Here is a 15,430-nt window from a genome sequence, read left to right on the forward strand (position 1 = left end):
CTTTTGATGTACACAGGTAATAATCGGTTCGGCCATAAAACCTCTCGACGATACCTTCTATTGATTGCAGAGGGAACATTATCTTCTCTAACCATATGTAAATAAGCATCCGGGTTTTCCTGGCGGGAAATTTCACCCTAACTTCTGTTTCCCGTGAAAAGGATGCAGTGGGCCCTGCTGTGTCTCCGCCCACAACTCTGTTCCTCCCACGCTTCACGGGAGCGAGCCCTGTCTTGCACTGACAGCAGAAGAAGACGCCACCGATGCCAGAGGAGGAGAGCCGCCTGTGGCCTGCTGCCCAGGGAGACTCATGGAGAAGCCCGCAGGGGCATACCCCATGTTGTAATCAAAATATGACCCTCGACATTAAAAGGCGGGGTAACCACGCCACTTTTAGTTTGTGGTGCGACACATACCTTTGAGGGTAAAAATCCAATGCTTTTTTTATTGTAGTATGGCATTGTAGGCATTTGATTTGATGTTGGACAGTTTTTCGTGTGTAAAATTTTCATTTCTTGTTTGTGCCGTTCTATTGTTTCCGAATGCACTAAGTTTAGACATTTCTCGGGAATCAAATCAAACTGACTGTCTTTATTTACTCTTTTGAAGACTTGACCTTAATACACTTTTGAAAACTTGGCCTTCGCCTCTTAATTTTTGCTATAAAATTTTTGAAAATCTTTTTTTAAAATAAAAACTCAATACAGTAGTTGTTATGAAATATATTTTTATTTGGTCGGCATCTGAGTAGGCCTTTTTCTTGGTCAATTGACTGTAACGACAACTTCGCCCACTGTGCCATAGGCATAGCATAACGTTTCCATTGACTAAAGAACAAGTATTCTCACATTTCTCACGAATACATTTTTCCTCTTCGCGCTGATTTGTTACAAAATTTGTGATGATATTGATTAGATCTGGAAACGATTTGCTTTTCCAGTTAGATGCAGATTTTAGAACGTAAATATTTGATTCGGAGTTGTTGTTTGTTCATTGGGGCACATTTTTTCACAAGTGTGCGCTGCGCAAAAGGTCGAACTTGTCTAGAAGAGTTGATTCAAGCGTCGCACGCTATTGCTAGCAAATCGTAGCATCATGTATTCGGCATGGACTGTTGCCAAACTAAAACTTGAGTTGTACAAAAGAGGTGCAAAAGCAACGGGTAAAAAGGCTGAATTGATAAACAGGTAATGTATTGATTCATTAAGAATAGTTTATTAATTTACCAAAGTGAGTGAGCCATTTTCTTTATAGTGCTTAGAATTAGGTGTGTGCTGCAAATGATTTAATTTCTTAATTTACTCTTTTTGTCCATAATGAGGTTTATTTTTAGCACCAAAAATTTATCCAGATAGAGTTAAGTTTGCTACAAACATGTTTTGGTAGGGGATCACAGTGCATGAAAGGTTGAGATTTGAGAACCACTGACCAAAGTGCTAAATGTGTTGAATGTTCCTGAGATTAACATTTTCATATTGGTTTTATCATTAGGAAATAGTTATATGTAAAGGCATCAAGCTCATAAATAATAAGCTGCAGACAGTGTGCACTGTTTCAACCTATTAGGGTTTTATAAGTGCAGCTGGTGACAAGACAGCCTAACGGCACACAGCTTGGGAGTAACAGGCTAAAAAGCCATTCCTCACCTGTTTGTTTTAGCCAAATGAAAAACAAAACAAATTCTCTGATGTTTATATCTGTTGCTATCTGCAAATCTGCTTTTATAAGTTCAGTCAGCCATCACAGGCATGCGAGTTTTTCTCTCTTTAATTGCTAATTTTGAAAATACACAAACAAACAAACAAAAGACCTCATTAATCAAAAACACCTTTTCCAAAGAATCGCTTGACAACCTCAGTGTCAAGTTATAATTATGACGTAGTGTCAACCGTGTCAAGTCTTATCCTATTTAAGAACACTTATCTTCATAGAAATCTAATACAGTGTCAAACGAAAAAACAATCATGGGGTTCTACCACAATGCAGTGTAACACACGACGGAAAAAAGGCAGAAGATTTCTGCTGTTTGCATTTTCTGCCCTGTTCAGCAAAGCAAGTTATAGTTTTGATGTAGCGTCAACCGTGTCAAGACGATCTTAAGCAGTGTCAAGTCAATGTTAAGCAGTGTCAACCGTGACAAGCAGTGTCAACCGTGACAAGCAGTGTCAAGTCAGTGTCAAGCGGTGTCAAGTCACTGTCAACTGTCAAGAGTCAATTTTTGGTCACAACCCTCACTCCAAAAAATAGCTGTGTTATGTGTCTATCTCATACTTATCATTTATTTATCAGGTATCTAAAACTGAGGCAAAGTTAATTGAAAGGAGGGACTGTCATGCAAAGTGTCACATTCAACGTGAGTGGCGGCTAACAGCTTCACGATTTGGAGATTAAATTAATTCAACTGTTTGAAGGGATATGAGCAAGCTCTGCACTTCAATGTATTCCACTGCAAACATTCAATCAAATGCCATTATTCATGGAAAGACCAATAAGTCCATTGGTTTATCAAAGTTTTCTGAAGATTCAGGAATTGCAGTTCTTCCTTGTGGTCTTGTCTTATCCCTATTTAGCTGCAACACCTGATGGTTTAGGTCAGGGTTGTCCAAAGCCTGGCCCGCGACCTCCTTCAATGCGGCCCGCCGCCTCTTCTAGAAAACTTTTAAAAATTACCGTATATCCTCGCATATAAGCCGACCCTAGAAAAACAACCTTAAAATGGTAAATTTATAAAAATCCGCATATAAGTGACATAACAACCAAGTATGAAGACAATGGTAAAGAGGCATTGTTATTGTTTATTACGTAACTTAAATTTCTGCCTCGTACGTCTTATGCTAGTTTTCAACAGTTTAGCCCAGGGGCGGGCAACTTCTCCAGTCGGCGGGCCTGATATGGGAAAATGAAGTACTTGGCGGGCCGGATCCCTGAAGCGATACATTAATCGCGTATTTATCCAGTGATTTAAAACGGATTTTTGACCACCTAAACCAGGGGTGGGGAACCTTTTCGTTTATAAAAGCTACCTAACGATTTATCGACACTCGTGTAGGCCGCATAGACTATTTCCCAGGCCAAGGGCAGTGATGTTCAAACTTTTTGACTTACACAATGGTCGTTTTGCTATTTCCTCGTAGTTTGTAGGACTTACGGTCCCAGCTAATTAAAATTCCTCACTACATTTTCATCTTCACTACAACATTCAGGATTTATTTAACCTAGAAATTGCTGAACCTGGAGTTTTTGGTAGTCCTAACTATGGAAATCGCTTTATGTACCACTATGGGACCACATGGGTCTTGTTTGAACACATGGGTTTTGCCCTGGAACTAATCAAAAAATAATCTGCAATAAAGTCAAAAATACGTTTCTGTCTATTTTTTTCAGCGCCTGGTGCAGTCGGTTATATCAACATCTTAAAAATGTATTTTGCCATCGAAGGCCGCACTTAGTGCCCTGAAAGACCGCATGTGGCCTTTAGGCCGCAGGTCCCCCACCCCTGCCTGAACTAGGCTATACGTGTGGAAACAAAGAAAACCGTTAAAGTAGGACACACACGGTTGGTAGTTATGTCGTAACAATGGACGTATGGTGCAATGGTAACAACGGCGGGAAATTTTTTTGCTATTGGGGAGCGTTACTGTGCGTTACAACTGTAATTTGACGTAGTAAGCAAGTAATGGGGGATTGCGGCAGACTGTGGCCGCGGGCCACATTATCATGTAAGACCGGAAACTGTCCGCGGGCCGCTCAAAATCCCGTCGCGGGCCGGATCCGGCCCGCGGGCCGTATGTTGCCCACCCCTGGTTTAGCCCAACCCTAACCGGTACAATGTAGCCTTTGAAAATGAGAAAAGTTTATCTCGAAACGTCAGGCATTTCTAAATAAAATGTTTTCTGCAATATTGGCTGTGTGCTTTATGCTGAGAATATTCTTTATAATTTCAGTTTTACTTAATCCTCCATTACATTCTGTTTTATTCTTTCTTTTCAGACTTAGTGCCACATTTTTTACGATGGCTCAGAAAAGAAAAATCTCTGATGAAAAACGTAAATTCAAGGATAGTTGGGAATTGAGATTCCTGGTGAAAGAACAAAGTGGTCGAGTTTTATGTTTAATTTGTAATGAAATGATATCTGTTATGAAAGAGTACAATGTACAACGACACTACAGCACTCTTCATGTCACTGGCTATGATAAATACACTGGTGAGGCGCGGCGAGCCCTACTCAATGATCTCAAATCAAACCTGCGTAAGCGCCAAGAAAACATGTTTCAATTAGTGAAGCCTTTGTCTTCTACAACCATTGCTTCTTATGATGTATCACTTTTGATGGCTAAATCCAAAAAGGCATTCTCTGACGGTGATCTCATTAAGCGATGTGCAATACCTATGGGAAAGGCCATGGGCTTTAACGATGCAGCTCGTGGGTTTGAAAAAATTCCACTCTCGCATCAAACTGTTGCTAGACGTGTTGAAGAGCTTAGCAATTTCGTTCAGGAGAAGGTCATGAATCAAATTCAGCAGTGTGTTTATTTTTCTCTCGCTCTTGATGAAAGCACAGATATAAGGGATGTCAGCCAGTTGCTTGTCTTTATTAGAAGTATTGACTCACAGTTTAATGTCAGTGAGGAGTTACTCGGCTTACTCCCACTTTTTACCACTACGAAAGGATCTGATATTTATGAAGCGCTGAATTCTTTAGTGAGCAAGTATGGTGGATTTCAGAAATGCTCTTGCATCGTTACAGATGGTGCCAAATCAATGACTGGAGCTAAAAGAGGGGTTATAGGGTACTTGAGAGATGCTGGAGTCGACTGCCCAATGCTTCATTGCATTATTCATCAAGAATCGTTATCTAGTCGCTGTATACGTTTATCTGATGTGATGCAGCATGTAATGAAAATTATTAATTTCATTAGAGGCGGTAATAAAGCGCTGAGACATCGTCTATTTGTTGATTTCTTGAAAGATTTGGATACAGAATTTTCTGACGTTTCACTCCATTCTACTGTTCGTTGGCTTAGTGCTGGGAAATGTTTGCAGCAGTTCTTCAGTCTGCGTAATGAGATTCTAAACTTTTTAGAAGAACTGAATGCAGACACTGATGGGTTTAAAGGTTTATTGCAAGACGTCAACTTTCTGAAAGGTCTAGCATTTTTCACGGATATTACTCAGCATCTGAATAAGCTCAATTTAAGTTTACAGGGTAGGAATCAAACAATTGCTTCTCTGTATGGTTTCATAGATGGCTTCCGCAAAAAATTATGTCTCTTCAAAAGTAATCTGCAAAGTAACATTCTGATTCACTTTCCAAGTTGTGACGTTATTTCTAAAGAAATAGAGGACAATAACTTCTGCTGCTTTGTTGAAACTCTTGATACCCTGATTGAAGACTTCAACAAGCGATTTCAAGATTTCCGGCACCTTGAGAAAAACTTCAATGTATTCAATGCTCCGCTGACTATAACTATATCAGAAGCCGATGACGATTTGCAGCTTGAATTGTGTGACTTGCAAAGTGACCAGTTTTTATTAAGCAAAGCTACACTGCCAATCACTCAATTTTGGCCTCTTCTTTCTGAAGAGCATTATCCTAATTTACGCCGTTTTGGATTGCACTTGCTGTCAATGTTTGGCAGTACCTACCTTTGTGAAGCAGCATTTTCCGCAATGAAGTCGATTAAATCCAAAGAGAGGAATCTACTTAAACAAACATCTCTCGAAGCCTCCCTTCGTTTAGCCTTAACCTCAGTTGAGCTGGCTTCCAAAATACAGGCACACCCATCTCACTGAATTTTAAGTAAACTGTACCGTTTTACGTACTTCCTTAAATATTTTTTACGAATAAATTTATGGTTTATTCTTATTCATACTTGTCAGTTATTTTTAAGGTTTCCTGGTCTACTGACGTTGCTCAAAATTTCCAAAACTCTCTTATTCGTAGTATTCACATCTTAGCTTCTTTAATCTATTCCCCAATATGTTTTTATGATAAATATAAAGATTCATTTACACATGTACGTGTTTTACTTTACATCTGGTACGGTGAGACAGTGTATAAGAGGAAAAATGTCAACTGCGGCCCGCGATCTAATTTCCTTGCCGAATGCGTCCCGCGTCCCATAAAGTTTGGACAACCCTGGTTTAGGTTATGATTAGCATTGTTGAAATTAAATGTCCATATAATGGCCGCAACTCTAAGATGGAAGCAAACAGTTGCTTTCCATTTTTGGAAGCCAGTTTTGGTGTCCTTCAGTTTAAAACAAGCCACAAATACTGTAAACAAGTTCAGGGTCAAGTTGCGATATGTATATATTGTTATTTTATTGTGTATACATATTGTGATATGTTTGTGCAAAAACCTAGAAGGGTGGCTTAGCACATATTGCCCTTGCATGTACACTGTAAACTATTTGAAAAAAGTAATATATTATTTCATATTGGGTCCCATATCACACACACTGTCTTTTATAACATTAGTTGTTCAGTAGGCAGAAACTCATGGGTCCCCATAGATACAAAGTTGTAAATCAGGGGTCTCAAACTTCCTTGAGGGTCAAAAATTTTTTTTAAGTTAGTCGAGGGCCGCACTTTTGGAACGTTTGTTCGAGTAATAACAACAAAAATATTATGTGCTTGAAAACATTTTTATGTGACAAACAGTGTAGCAAAGTGAAAGAACCAACTATACTTTACTCTAACTATACGCGAAAACAATGGCCACCTGAGTTAAACACTTATATTTTAAAAGTTGGTTCGCGGGCCGCACAAAAACCCTTGGAGGGCCGCAATAATGCATTTCAAGAAATAACCATGTAAAAGTTTGGTATTATAAGTAGGGTTGGCCCGATACCAATATTTTGAACCGATACCGATACCCGATATTTTACCCCAAAAGTACTGCGATCCGATACCCGATACTTTACAAACAAGCAAAAACATTTTCAAACTGATGTATTTGTAATGTGTTTTCCCATCACAGTTAATTTAACAACACACTCAGTCTAATAAATCACTTAAACAAAACACACCATTTTAGTCTTAGCACCAAGAAACAACACTAAACTACTGGCACTAAACATTTTTTTACAGTAATCAGAAATTGAAATGAGTAATCTGTTATCATTTCACACATTGTGCTTGATGACAATAAGTTTGTTTACATTTTCTGGTGACAAACGGTTTCTTAAAGGAGACACAATATTACCAGCAACAGAAAATAATCGCTCACAAGCAACACTACTGGATGGCAGGCCTAAAAAACATTTTGCTAAATCAAATAATGCAGGAAAATTTGCTTTGTTAAGCTTCCAAAATTCACAAACACTTTCCCCAGTATCCACAACTGGAGACCGAAGGTAGGAATATAAACTTCATTGCTACTGTCCCTGTCCTCTGTGTTTGACAAGTTAAGGTTACTCCACAAACTAGTTATGTTGCTTTTGTGGACATTTGAATTTTCTTTTTGCTGGGCAGGTTCCTCATCAGAAGATGACTGGTCCTCATTTATTTCTGTACATGTAAATATTGCTTGGCCCCTTTTCCTCCTTTTGATTGCTTGTTGAAGCAGTGTTCTACCAACATCTTTCATCAAATCATTGAAAGGTCTATCCTTAAATCTAAACAAACAAACAGTGTGAGAAAACTTTTAATCAAAAGTTTAATGCAAAAACATACCGAGGGTCCAAAAATGTGACCATAATTAGCTGTTTATCAAATCCCTGAATTCTACGTTCAATGTCCTGTGAACAAACATAACATGAGTTCAATACACATACTTAACTGCTACCACAAACCTACCGCTAATATTGTCCTCTTCATCGTTTCAATTCCTGGCATGCTAAGCATTTCCAGTTGTTTTGAAACAGCCATCACTGTTGGAAAAATTTCAGAGGCAAAACCATCTTCTTTGCTCACTTGCTCAGTTGCAGTTTTGAATGGCCCAAGAAGTTCTATTAACTTTGTGATTTGTACCCAATCACCAGCTCTTATGTCACAAGGCAGGTCAAATTCAGATGCATACTGAACCAAAGAAACTTTGAGTCTCTGGAAGCGCTGAAAAGATTTCGACACTTGGTCACAACTTTTACATGCTGCAAAACGTCTTACCTCCAACATTGCCAGAGTGGAATTCCAGCGTGTATTATTGTCAATCACAAGTTTGAGTGGAATTGTTCCACTGCACTCTTGAAACTTTTTGAAATTGGAACTTGCCAATGTGGAATGGTGGAAGTGCCCACTTATCCGACGTAATTTCGCCAATAAATCCTTAACTACTTTCTGGGAGTCCAACCCTTTTGATACAATTAGATTTAATACATGGGCTGAGCAACTGAAGTTTGCAATTTCCAATTTTCTAAATAAAAACTGATTGTTAAGGCCTTATAAACCCAATAACATAGTCTAGTCTTCCCTACTTAGCTGCAGACACCATATTACTGGCACCATCTCTTAATATCGCACAAACTTTTCCATCAATTTTCCATTCAACAAAAATATCTTTTAAGGCATTGGAAATCGCCTCTCCTGTGTGACTGCCTGGAAAACCTACAGCACCAATAACTTTGTTTTGTCTCACAAAATCCTCATCAATCCAATGCAATGTTACACCAAGATAGCCTTCTGTCTAAAAAATTTGATGTAACAAGAATTAAATCCATATCAAATAAACTAACTCAAAGGTATGCTTACTTGACATGAACTCCAAATATCTGTGGTCACAGACACACTATGTACATTAAATAAACTTTTCTCAATTTTTGTTTTAATTTCTGTGTATAAACCAGGCACCAAAACAAAGGAAATCTTGGCGCTTTGGCAGTTGAAAACGTGGACAAGCAACTTGACAAAATTTTTTGAAACCTTCATGTTCAACTATGCTGAATGGTTGCATATCCTTGCATATCATTGTGCACAAACTTCTTTCTAACTGTTGGTGTTTTGGGCTGTCTTTGGCCAGCCTTCCAAGTTTCGAAAGAGAACATCTTATGTCTGCTTGATTTTTATTCCCAACTGTTTGGTTTCCAACCTGACTGACTTCTGCTGCTCTCATAGACAGAAAAATGTCTCTATGCCTACACTGAAGATGTTTTAGCTGGTTGGAAGTGGACCATGACCTAGAACTATTACCACCACGGGCAAGAATTGCACCACAATGATTGCATGTGCATTTAGACAAATCAGTTTCGGACTTCATAAAATGATCCCACACAGCACTTTGATTTTTGCAAGCCATTTTTACAAGTTCACCTAAAGGCATAGAAAATAACATGTCACTGATAACACTGGAAATGTCTAAATACACTTGGATGGAAATGTGTAAATACACTAAACTTAGTGCGTTGTGACGCTTGCTCGCAATTAACGCGGGCCTAAAAAACGTGTTGCGGCATTAAGTCGCTGTAGCGAATAAGGTCATCTTATTTCATTAAATCCAAAACGAACGCGTTTTTTAAATGTAGTCCCATAAATATTTTATCACAGCCGATGGTTGTTTTTTTTGCCTCCTTTCATTTTCAATTTTACACATAATAAAGTCTCAAAAAAAGTATCGGTACTTGTACTGATACCGCTAAAGTATCGGACGAGTACCGATACTGCTCGAAGCATCGGGTATCGGCGCCGATACAGTACTATCGGGCCATCCCTAATTATAAGGTCAAACACAGTGATTGGTACTGAGCATAAACAAAACATGCTATGTGGAGTACAAACTATCTAAAATTCATTCCATTCGGACATTTTCAAGGTTTTTCTATTGTATGTTCCATCCGAAAAAAGTGAAAATAGGCTAGGGGTATAATAGCAAAAAATTAGGCTAAAACAACAATCAGCTGCTATTACCGGCAAATTGCACAAGCTGTCCTAAATTCATTCAATTCAGACTTTGTTAAAAAACTCACCTATTGTAGGGGGCTAGTGGGGTAAATGATATGGCTGCAGGGTCGAACACAAGAACCAGCACCTATAAATGGCATACTCTACACGCTTTCCAGTTTTATCCAATTCAGACATTGTTTAAAAAATTTAGCGGGTAAATGTTGGGGCTACAGGTTGGAAAACAACAATCAACACCTAACAGTGGTACAATGAACAAACTGGCCAAATTTCATCCCATTCGAACACTTCTTAAACAAGTCACCCTTTTTAGGGGGCTAGTGGGGTAACTAATTGGTCTCTAATCCTAAGCTAAAAAATATCAAACCACAATAACCCAATCAACAGTCCTGTAAATTTTGTCCAAGTCGGCCAATGTTTAAAATTTTGACCACTGGGGGGCTTTTAAGCAACAACCGTTGATGCCTCTGACGTCATGAGGCTGTTAACACCCCTCTAAGGGTTCGTTCAAATACAGATTTGGTAACTGGTATCCAAAACTTAGTTTCGTAACTTGAAGTTCACAATAGGGTTCGGTCTGGTAACTAGCGATGAAACCACAGCGTTCAAACATAGAAGTCCCAAATTTGTTTTGAAAACTGCCGTCCAAACCAGAGCGTCCAAATTGGCCGCGTGGTTTCTAACTTTTGCGTTCACCAACAGCGCGTATCGCTTTCAAGTTTGGCATTTTTCGTTACAAAAGGCGCAATATGAACGCTTCGTTGTCACAACAGTTTGAAGTTGTTGTACCGGCTTTTTGCCCCGACATCAGACGGACGTTACTTGTGCATGCAAACGCAAGCGACTTTTAAAACTTTCAGTTCATTTGTATTTGAAGGTTTTGACAAATATAGCAATGGATTCAGCAGCTTTAAGTGTAAAAACGCGAGGTGTTTAATGGTCGGTAGAGGAAATTGACTTCCTGATTGACCTGTGGGCAGATGAGTCAGTTTAAAGTATGATAAAAGAGGACAAAAGCAACAGAGAAATATTTATGCTCATTGCAGAGCAGATGAGTTCAAAAGGGTATCAGAGAGATTGCCACAGTTGCATTAAAAAGATGCAGGGTTTAAAGAGAGAGTATAGAAAGTTTAAAGATATGTCAACAAGAAGTGGGCAGGGTGGTGAGCCAGTTATTCCAAGTGCCATTGCTAAACATTACCCAAAATCGGGGGATAAAATATTGAGAGATTCCCCACTTACAGCCCCTTGACTTTTGATTTCTCAGTCACCAGAAGGTATGTTTGACAAACAAATGATTAGCATTATCTGGTGTAATTTTGTTTAATTAATTGTATGTGATTACAGATAGCAGTGATTCCGACACTCCACGTAAAAGGGGAAAAAAGCGTAAGTGTGTGTTCCAAATTTCACAGCGATTACTTTTACAAAAAAGTGGTTAAATTATCAAGTGTAGCGGTCACGTGCTTTCAAACCATCATTTTGGTACTTTGGTTTGGCTAAGCATTAAGTAATGGAAAATTTTAACTTTGCAACCATGACTTTTCGTTCCATGGAATTCATATGCTGCTTTTGCGACATATGGTATCGAGCGGTGTAACTTTACTGTTCCATCGGTTCTCACGATTCAGTAACTATTGGAAGCACATATTCAGTGTCGTTGTTACATGTTCCCGTCTTACTCATATGTTCCAACAGCCTGACCATAAGACAGGCTGATGCGTAAACAGAGTGTTTCGAAATAGTTGTGCAATCCATTGCAGTGCTGCATATCTTTGCAAACGTTTAACTTAAAACAAACTAATAACTGATGTGAGTAAAAGAAGGTACTGTTCTGGAATGATGGCACGAAAAACGAGTTTCAGTTTAAAAGCCAATGTTTATCGTTGATCTCTCTTTTTCCATCGTATCCTTTCATTGAGATAAATGAGACTTGATGTGTGTTGCGTAACCAGAATAAAATACAAGAACTAAATTGATCTTTTGTGGACCATGTCGGCTCTATGCAGCAAGCGTTAACAATCGTAATAATGAACTTACTCGCTACTGCAGACGACCGATACGAGCCACGAGACGCAGAAGAATTAACGAGCTTTCGAGTAAACAATAACACAGCACGCGCGCACCCTCGTCCCTGCAAATTGGTGCCATCCGATTGTGGTTCGGCCACGCATTTGAAGAAACTGCAACCAAGACACCACCAAGAACATTGCATTCTACTCGGAGATCTACAGGAATCACGTCGCCAAGATCAAGCTGGCACATACATTGACCGCCTTGTAAAGTACACTGTAAAAAAAAACTCGTAAATTTTACTGGAAAAACATACGTAATCTTTTACGGACTCGATACGTAAGTTTTTTTTACGTCCACGTGACCGTAATTCAAGCATGTTCTGATATGGATGAATGCGTTATCCAATCAGAATCGCTCAAAATGCAGACTGCATTTATGCGCGACCGCGGAGGTTCTGTGTGAGCGTAGGTTGCTGCTGGCAGATGCAGATAGTGTTACTTTTTTAGAGTTAATGTTAGGTTTTATTTTGTACGGTGTTTACAGTTGCTGTATACAGAGAGAGGTGCAGATTTTTTTTTTACAAAACGGTAAATCTTTTTTGATTAAAGCTAAAAACTTCTGTAATGGACTTAAGTTTAGTGTGTAGTGTAGAAATATGTGGGAAAGGTTTTGATTGCCTGAAATAACTTATAAAACATACAAAGCATTATATACGACAAGGTTATGAAATTCAATGTCCTGTCGATAAATGCTCAAAGACGTACAGTATCATATCCTCTTTTACATCACGCTTGTCTCGCTGTCATAGCAACTTGCATTGTATTGGCCGCCATGATACAAGTCTCAATGATTCAAGCTCTGGCAGTCAAATTCATTTTGTTATAATTAATCAAATTGCTCATGCTTATCCACATTATGATGTTTACAAATTGGATCATTTTCAACGTTTTGGTTTATTATGTGTTTGTATTGATAGTTTATTTTTGAGAATTCCTTAAACTGTGTACAACATTGAAGTTATGAGTGTTTTTGTCAACGTTTGATATGATCAGGGTTTTAAACTTTTGTTTCTAACAGAAAATGGAGGAATACTTAAAAAAACATTGCCAGAACTGTAAACCAATGAAACAAAACTTAAATTATGTTTGAACCATTTAAGCAACCTGGGTGTTATTACCACTGATGATTTTCAGCATTTGGAACTGGATGATTTGCTTGTCCAGTTTACACTGGTGCAAGCAAGAAAATTGCTTAAAACTTCCTTGGTGAATCAGGGTAAGTAAAAATGGTTCCTAAAGCTAATTTGTTTAATGATTAAATAGATGGTGTTCAGTGGATACATGAGTACACAGTACCTTGGGAAAAAGGTTCCGGGGCTTTAATGAATGTTCTTCAAGAAAATCGAGTACCCAATGCCATTTTGAGAAAAGAAAAAAAAATTTTTGAGAAAAGTAAAACACAACAACAGTATGTAGAAAAAAATTATTAATAAATGAGTCGAAAAAGGTCGAAGTATTTCATTTGGACAACATTTAAGTAAAACTGGTTATAACAATGACTACTAACTAACACACTTGCTATTCAGTCATTAATATGGTCATGTATCATTTAAGTACCTTATAGCCACAGTCAGCATTTTCAACATATTCCATTACACGTCACAGATTGTAATTGCCACACAAAAAATAGCCATAAAGCTTTTTCCTTGTATCATAACTGACAAATTCAACAACCACATTACATTTGCGTCAGAACTTGTTTATTCAACATCTTTTCTAATTTCTTGTGTACAACTATTAATTGTTTGTAAGTTTCTTAACTGCTAAACTTGCTGCTTTATTTGGTGGCAAATAGCTTATAATTCCTTTTTTGAAGTACAAAACTCTGCAAGGTTTGAAAATTACAACACTCTCACTTAAATTTAAACCATATTATTAAACCTTGTGCTTCTATTTTACAACCAAAATGAATCATAAAGCTATAGTTTAAGCAAAATAATTGATAGCTTCTTCCTTGATTTCCAAATGACAACCAAGAAACTGTTTTTTTTCTATTTAGTGCTATCACTGCAAGTGCAATTCTTTTTGGAAATAATGGTGTTCCTTAGAAAAGTTTGCATCCTTTTCAGTGTTGACATCCTTTTCAAGAACCGTTTTGCCTTTGAGAGACTCATGGAAATGGCTGGCTAACTGGCTTTTCCTTTTAAAGTTTCAGTAACTTTTCTAACAACAGGATATGTTTGGTGGTCACTACTATCTCCCCTGTAGAATGTTCACTCTTCAGAAACATTTTCTGTGAAGCAATTTAGCAGCTACTGTTTAAAGAAACATAACATGTCCATTATATCAATACACATGATTGCACTTGGTTGCAAATACTGTCCACATGGTGTGTTAAGAAACCAAAACTTGAAATTGTCATCACTAAGGTATTTCAAACTTCCTGTTGCTTGTGCAATTGTTTGTTCTGCATTTAATATTGCCTGAATTTCAGTGAGGCATTTAACTTCACAGTGTAAGTAGTTCTTGTGGTTGCGATGTTTTATCCCAGTTTTCTTAACTTTTTATTCAGGTTTTTATTATAAAGGTTAATCGTGACTTTTCAAAGTGTTAGATCAAAGAGATTATAAAACATGAGTGGAACCTCTGACGTAACAATGGACTTTTCCTTCGTCCTCCGTCACGGTTCAGTGCATAGAAGTTTGTTCAACATTTTGTGTGTCGTTTGCAAAACGAGCCGTATGTGTTTGTAATTAACATCGCATGTTGCGAATTTAGTGCGAAAGGCAAAAAAAATCGCCTATAGCAGTATGGTGGTACTAAATGTTGTTTATTTTCGTTTATTCGCACTCTTCTACGGACGGGATGGCAAGAGACCTTGGTTTCATTTAGTCAGCCACTGCTGATATACAAAGAAGCAAAGGGACTAATTCCATCTTACAAAACTGTAAAAAAATGCTTTATGAACATCAAGCAAATTAGGTCTTTGCTTAAGTTTTGCGTTTACATGCTTAAAGTTTTTACGAAAAAATGTAAAATTTCGTGCAAAAATAAACCTTTCTTATATAAGCTATTGCTGCCAGGCATAGTATCAAGTTTAAAGAGCTCTTCTGGCAAATGTGATTTTATTCCGACGTTTCGACGTCCTATACAGGTCGTCTTCATCAGGGTGAACCTGATAGGACGTCGAAACGTCGGAATAAAATCACATTTGCCAGAAGAGCTCTTTAAACTTGATAAACCTTTCTTGCAAAATGACTTTCATAAAGCTTCTGTTATAATCTTTAAATTCTGCAACCAGCAAAGATAAGTGCGATTTTTTAACGTTCTTGAACTTTCATTACTTGCCAGGCATGCAGTCTGATAAGCTCTAACAGGGCAAAAAAGTTCAATTACTTATTTTTTTAATAAACATGTCTAAGCTCTTTTGTTTACACATTGTGATATCTGGATGCCATAATTAATTAGATTTAATGTTACTTGCAAAAGATAAATTTTCACAGCTGTCGGACACTGTTACAAGTTGTTTTATTTCTTGGAAGACAGCAGCAAACAACCAAAGATTGAATACCCATCA

At 37.9% G+C, this 15,430-nt stretch overlaps 1 protein-coding gene across 1 annotated transcript; it reads left to right on the top strand.

The window, feature by feature from the left end:
- Positions 1-4,012: 4,012 nt before the first annotated feature.
- On the top strand, positions 4,013-5,794 carry LOC145234333 (general transcription factor II-I repeat domain-containing protein 2B-like). The gene has a single exon (XM_080099072.1). The coding sequence runs from the start codon at positions 4,013-4,015 to the stop codon at positions 5,792-5,794; it is 1,782 nt and encodes a 593-aa protein (XP_079955198.1).
- Positions 5,795-15,430: the final 9,636 nt, after the last annotated feature.

The sequence above is a fragment of the Phallusia mammillata genome, chromosome 6 (assembly GCF_965637545.1).
Source record: "Phallusia mammillata chromosome 6, kaPhaMamm4.hap1.1, whole genome shotgun sequence".
Classification (NCBI taxonomy): Eukaryota; Metazoa; Chordata; class Ascidiacea; order Phlebobranchia; family Ascidiidae; genus Phallusia; species Phallusia mammillata.

Bases quoted from the DNA above. Each gene is read 5' to 3' on its own strand.
- LOC145234333 (XM_080099072.1), top strand. From the start codon at position 4,013: ATGGCTCAGAAAAGAAAAATCTCTGATGAAAAACGTAAATTCAAGGAT.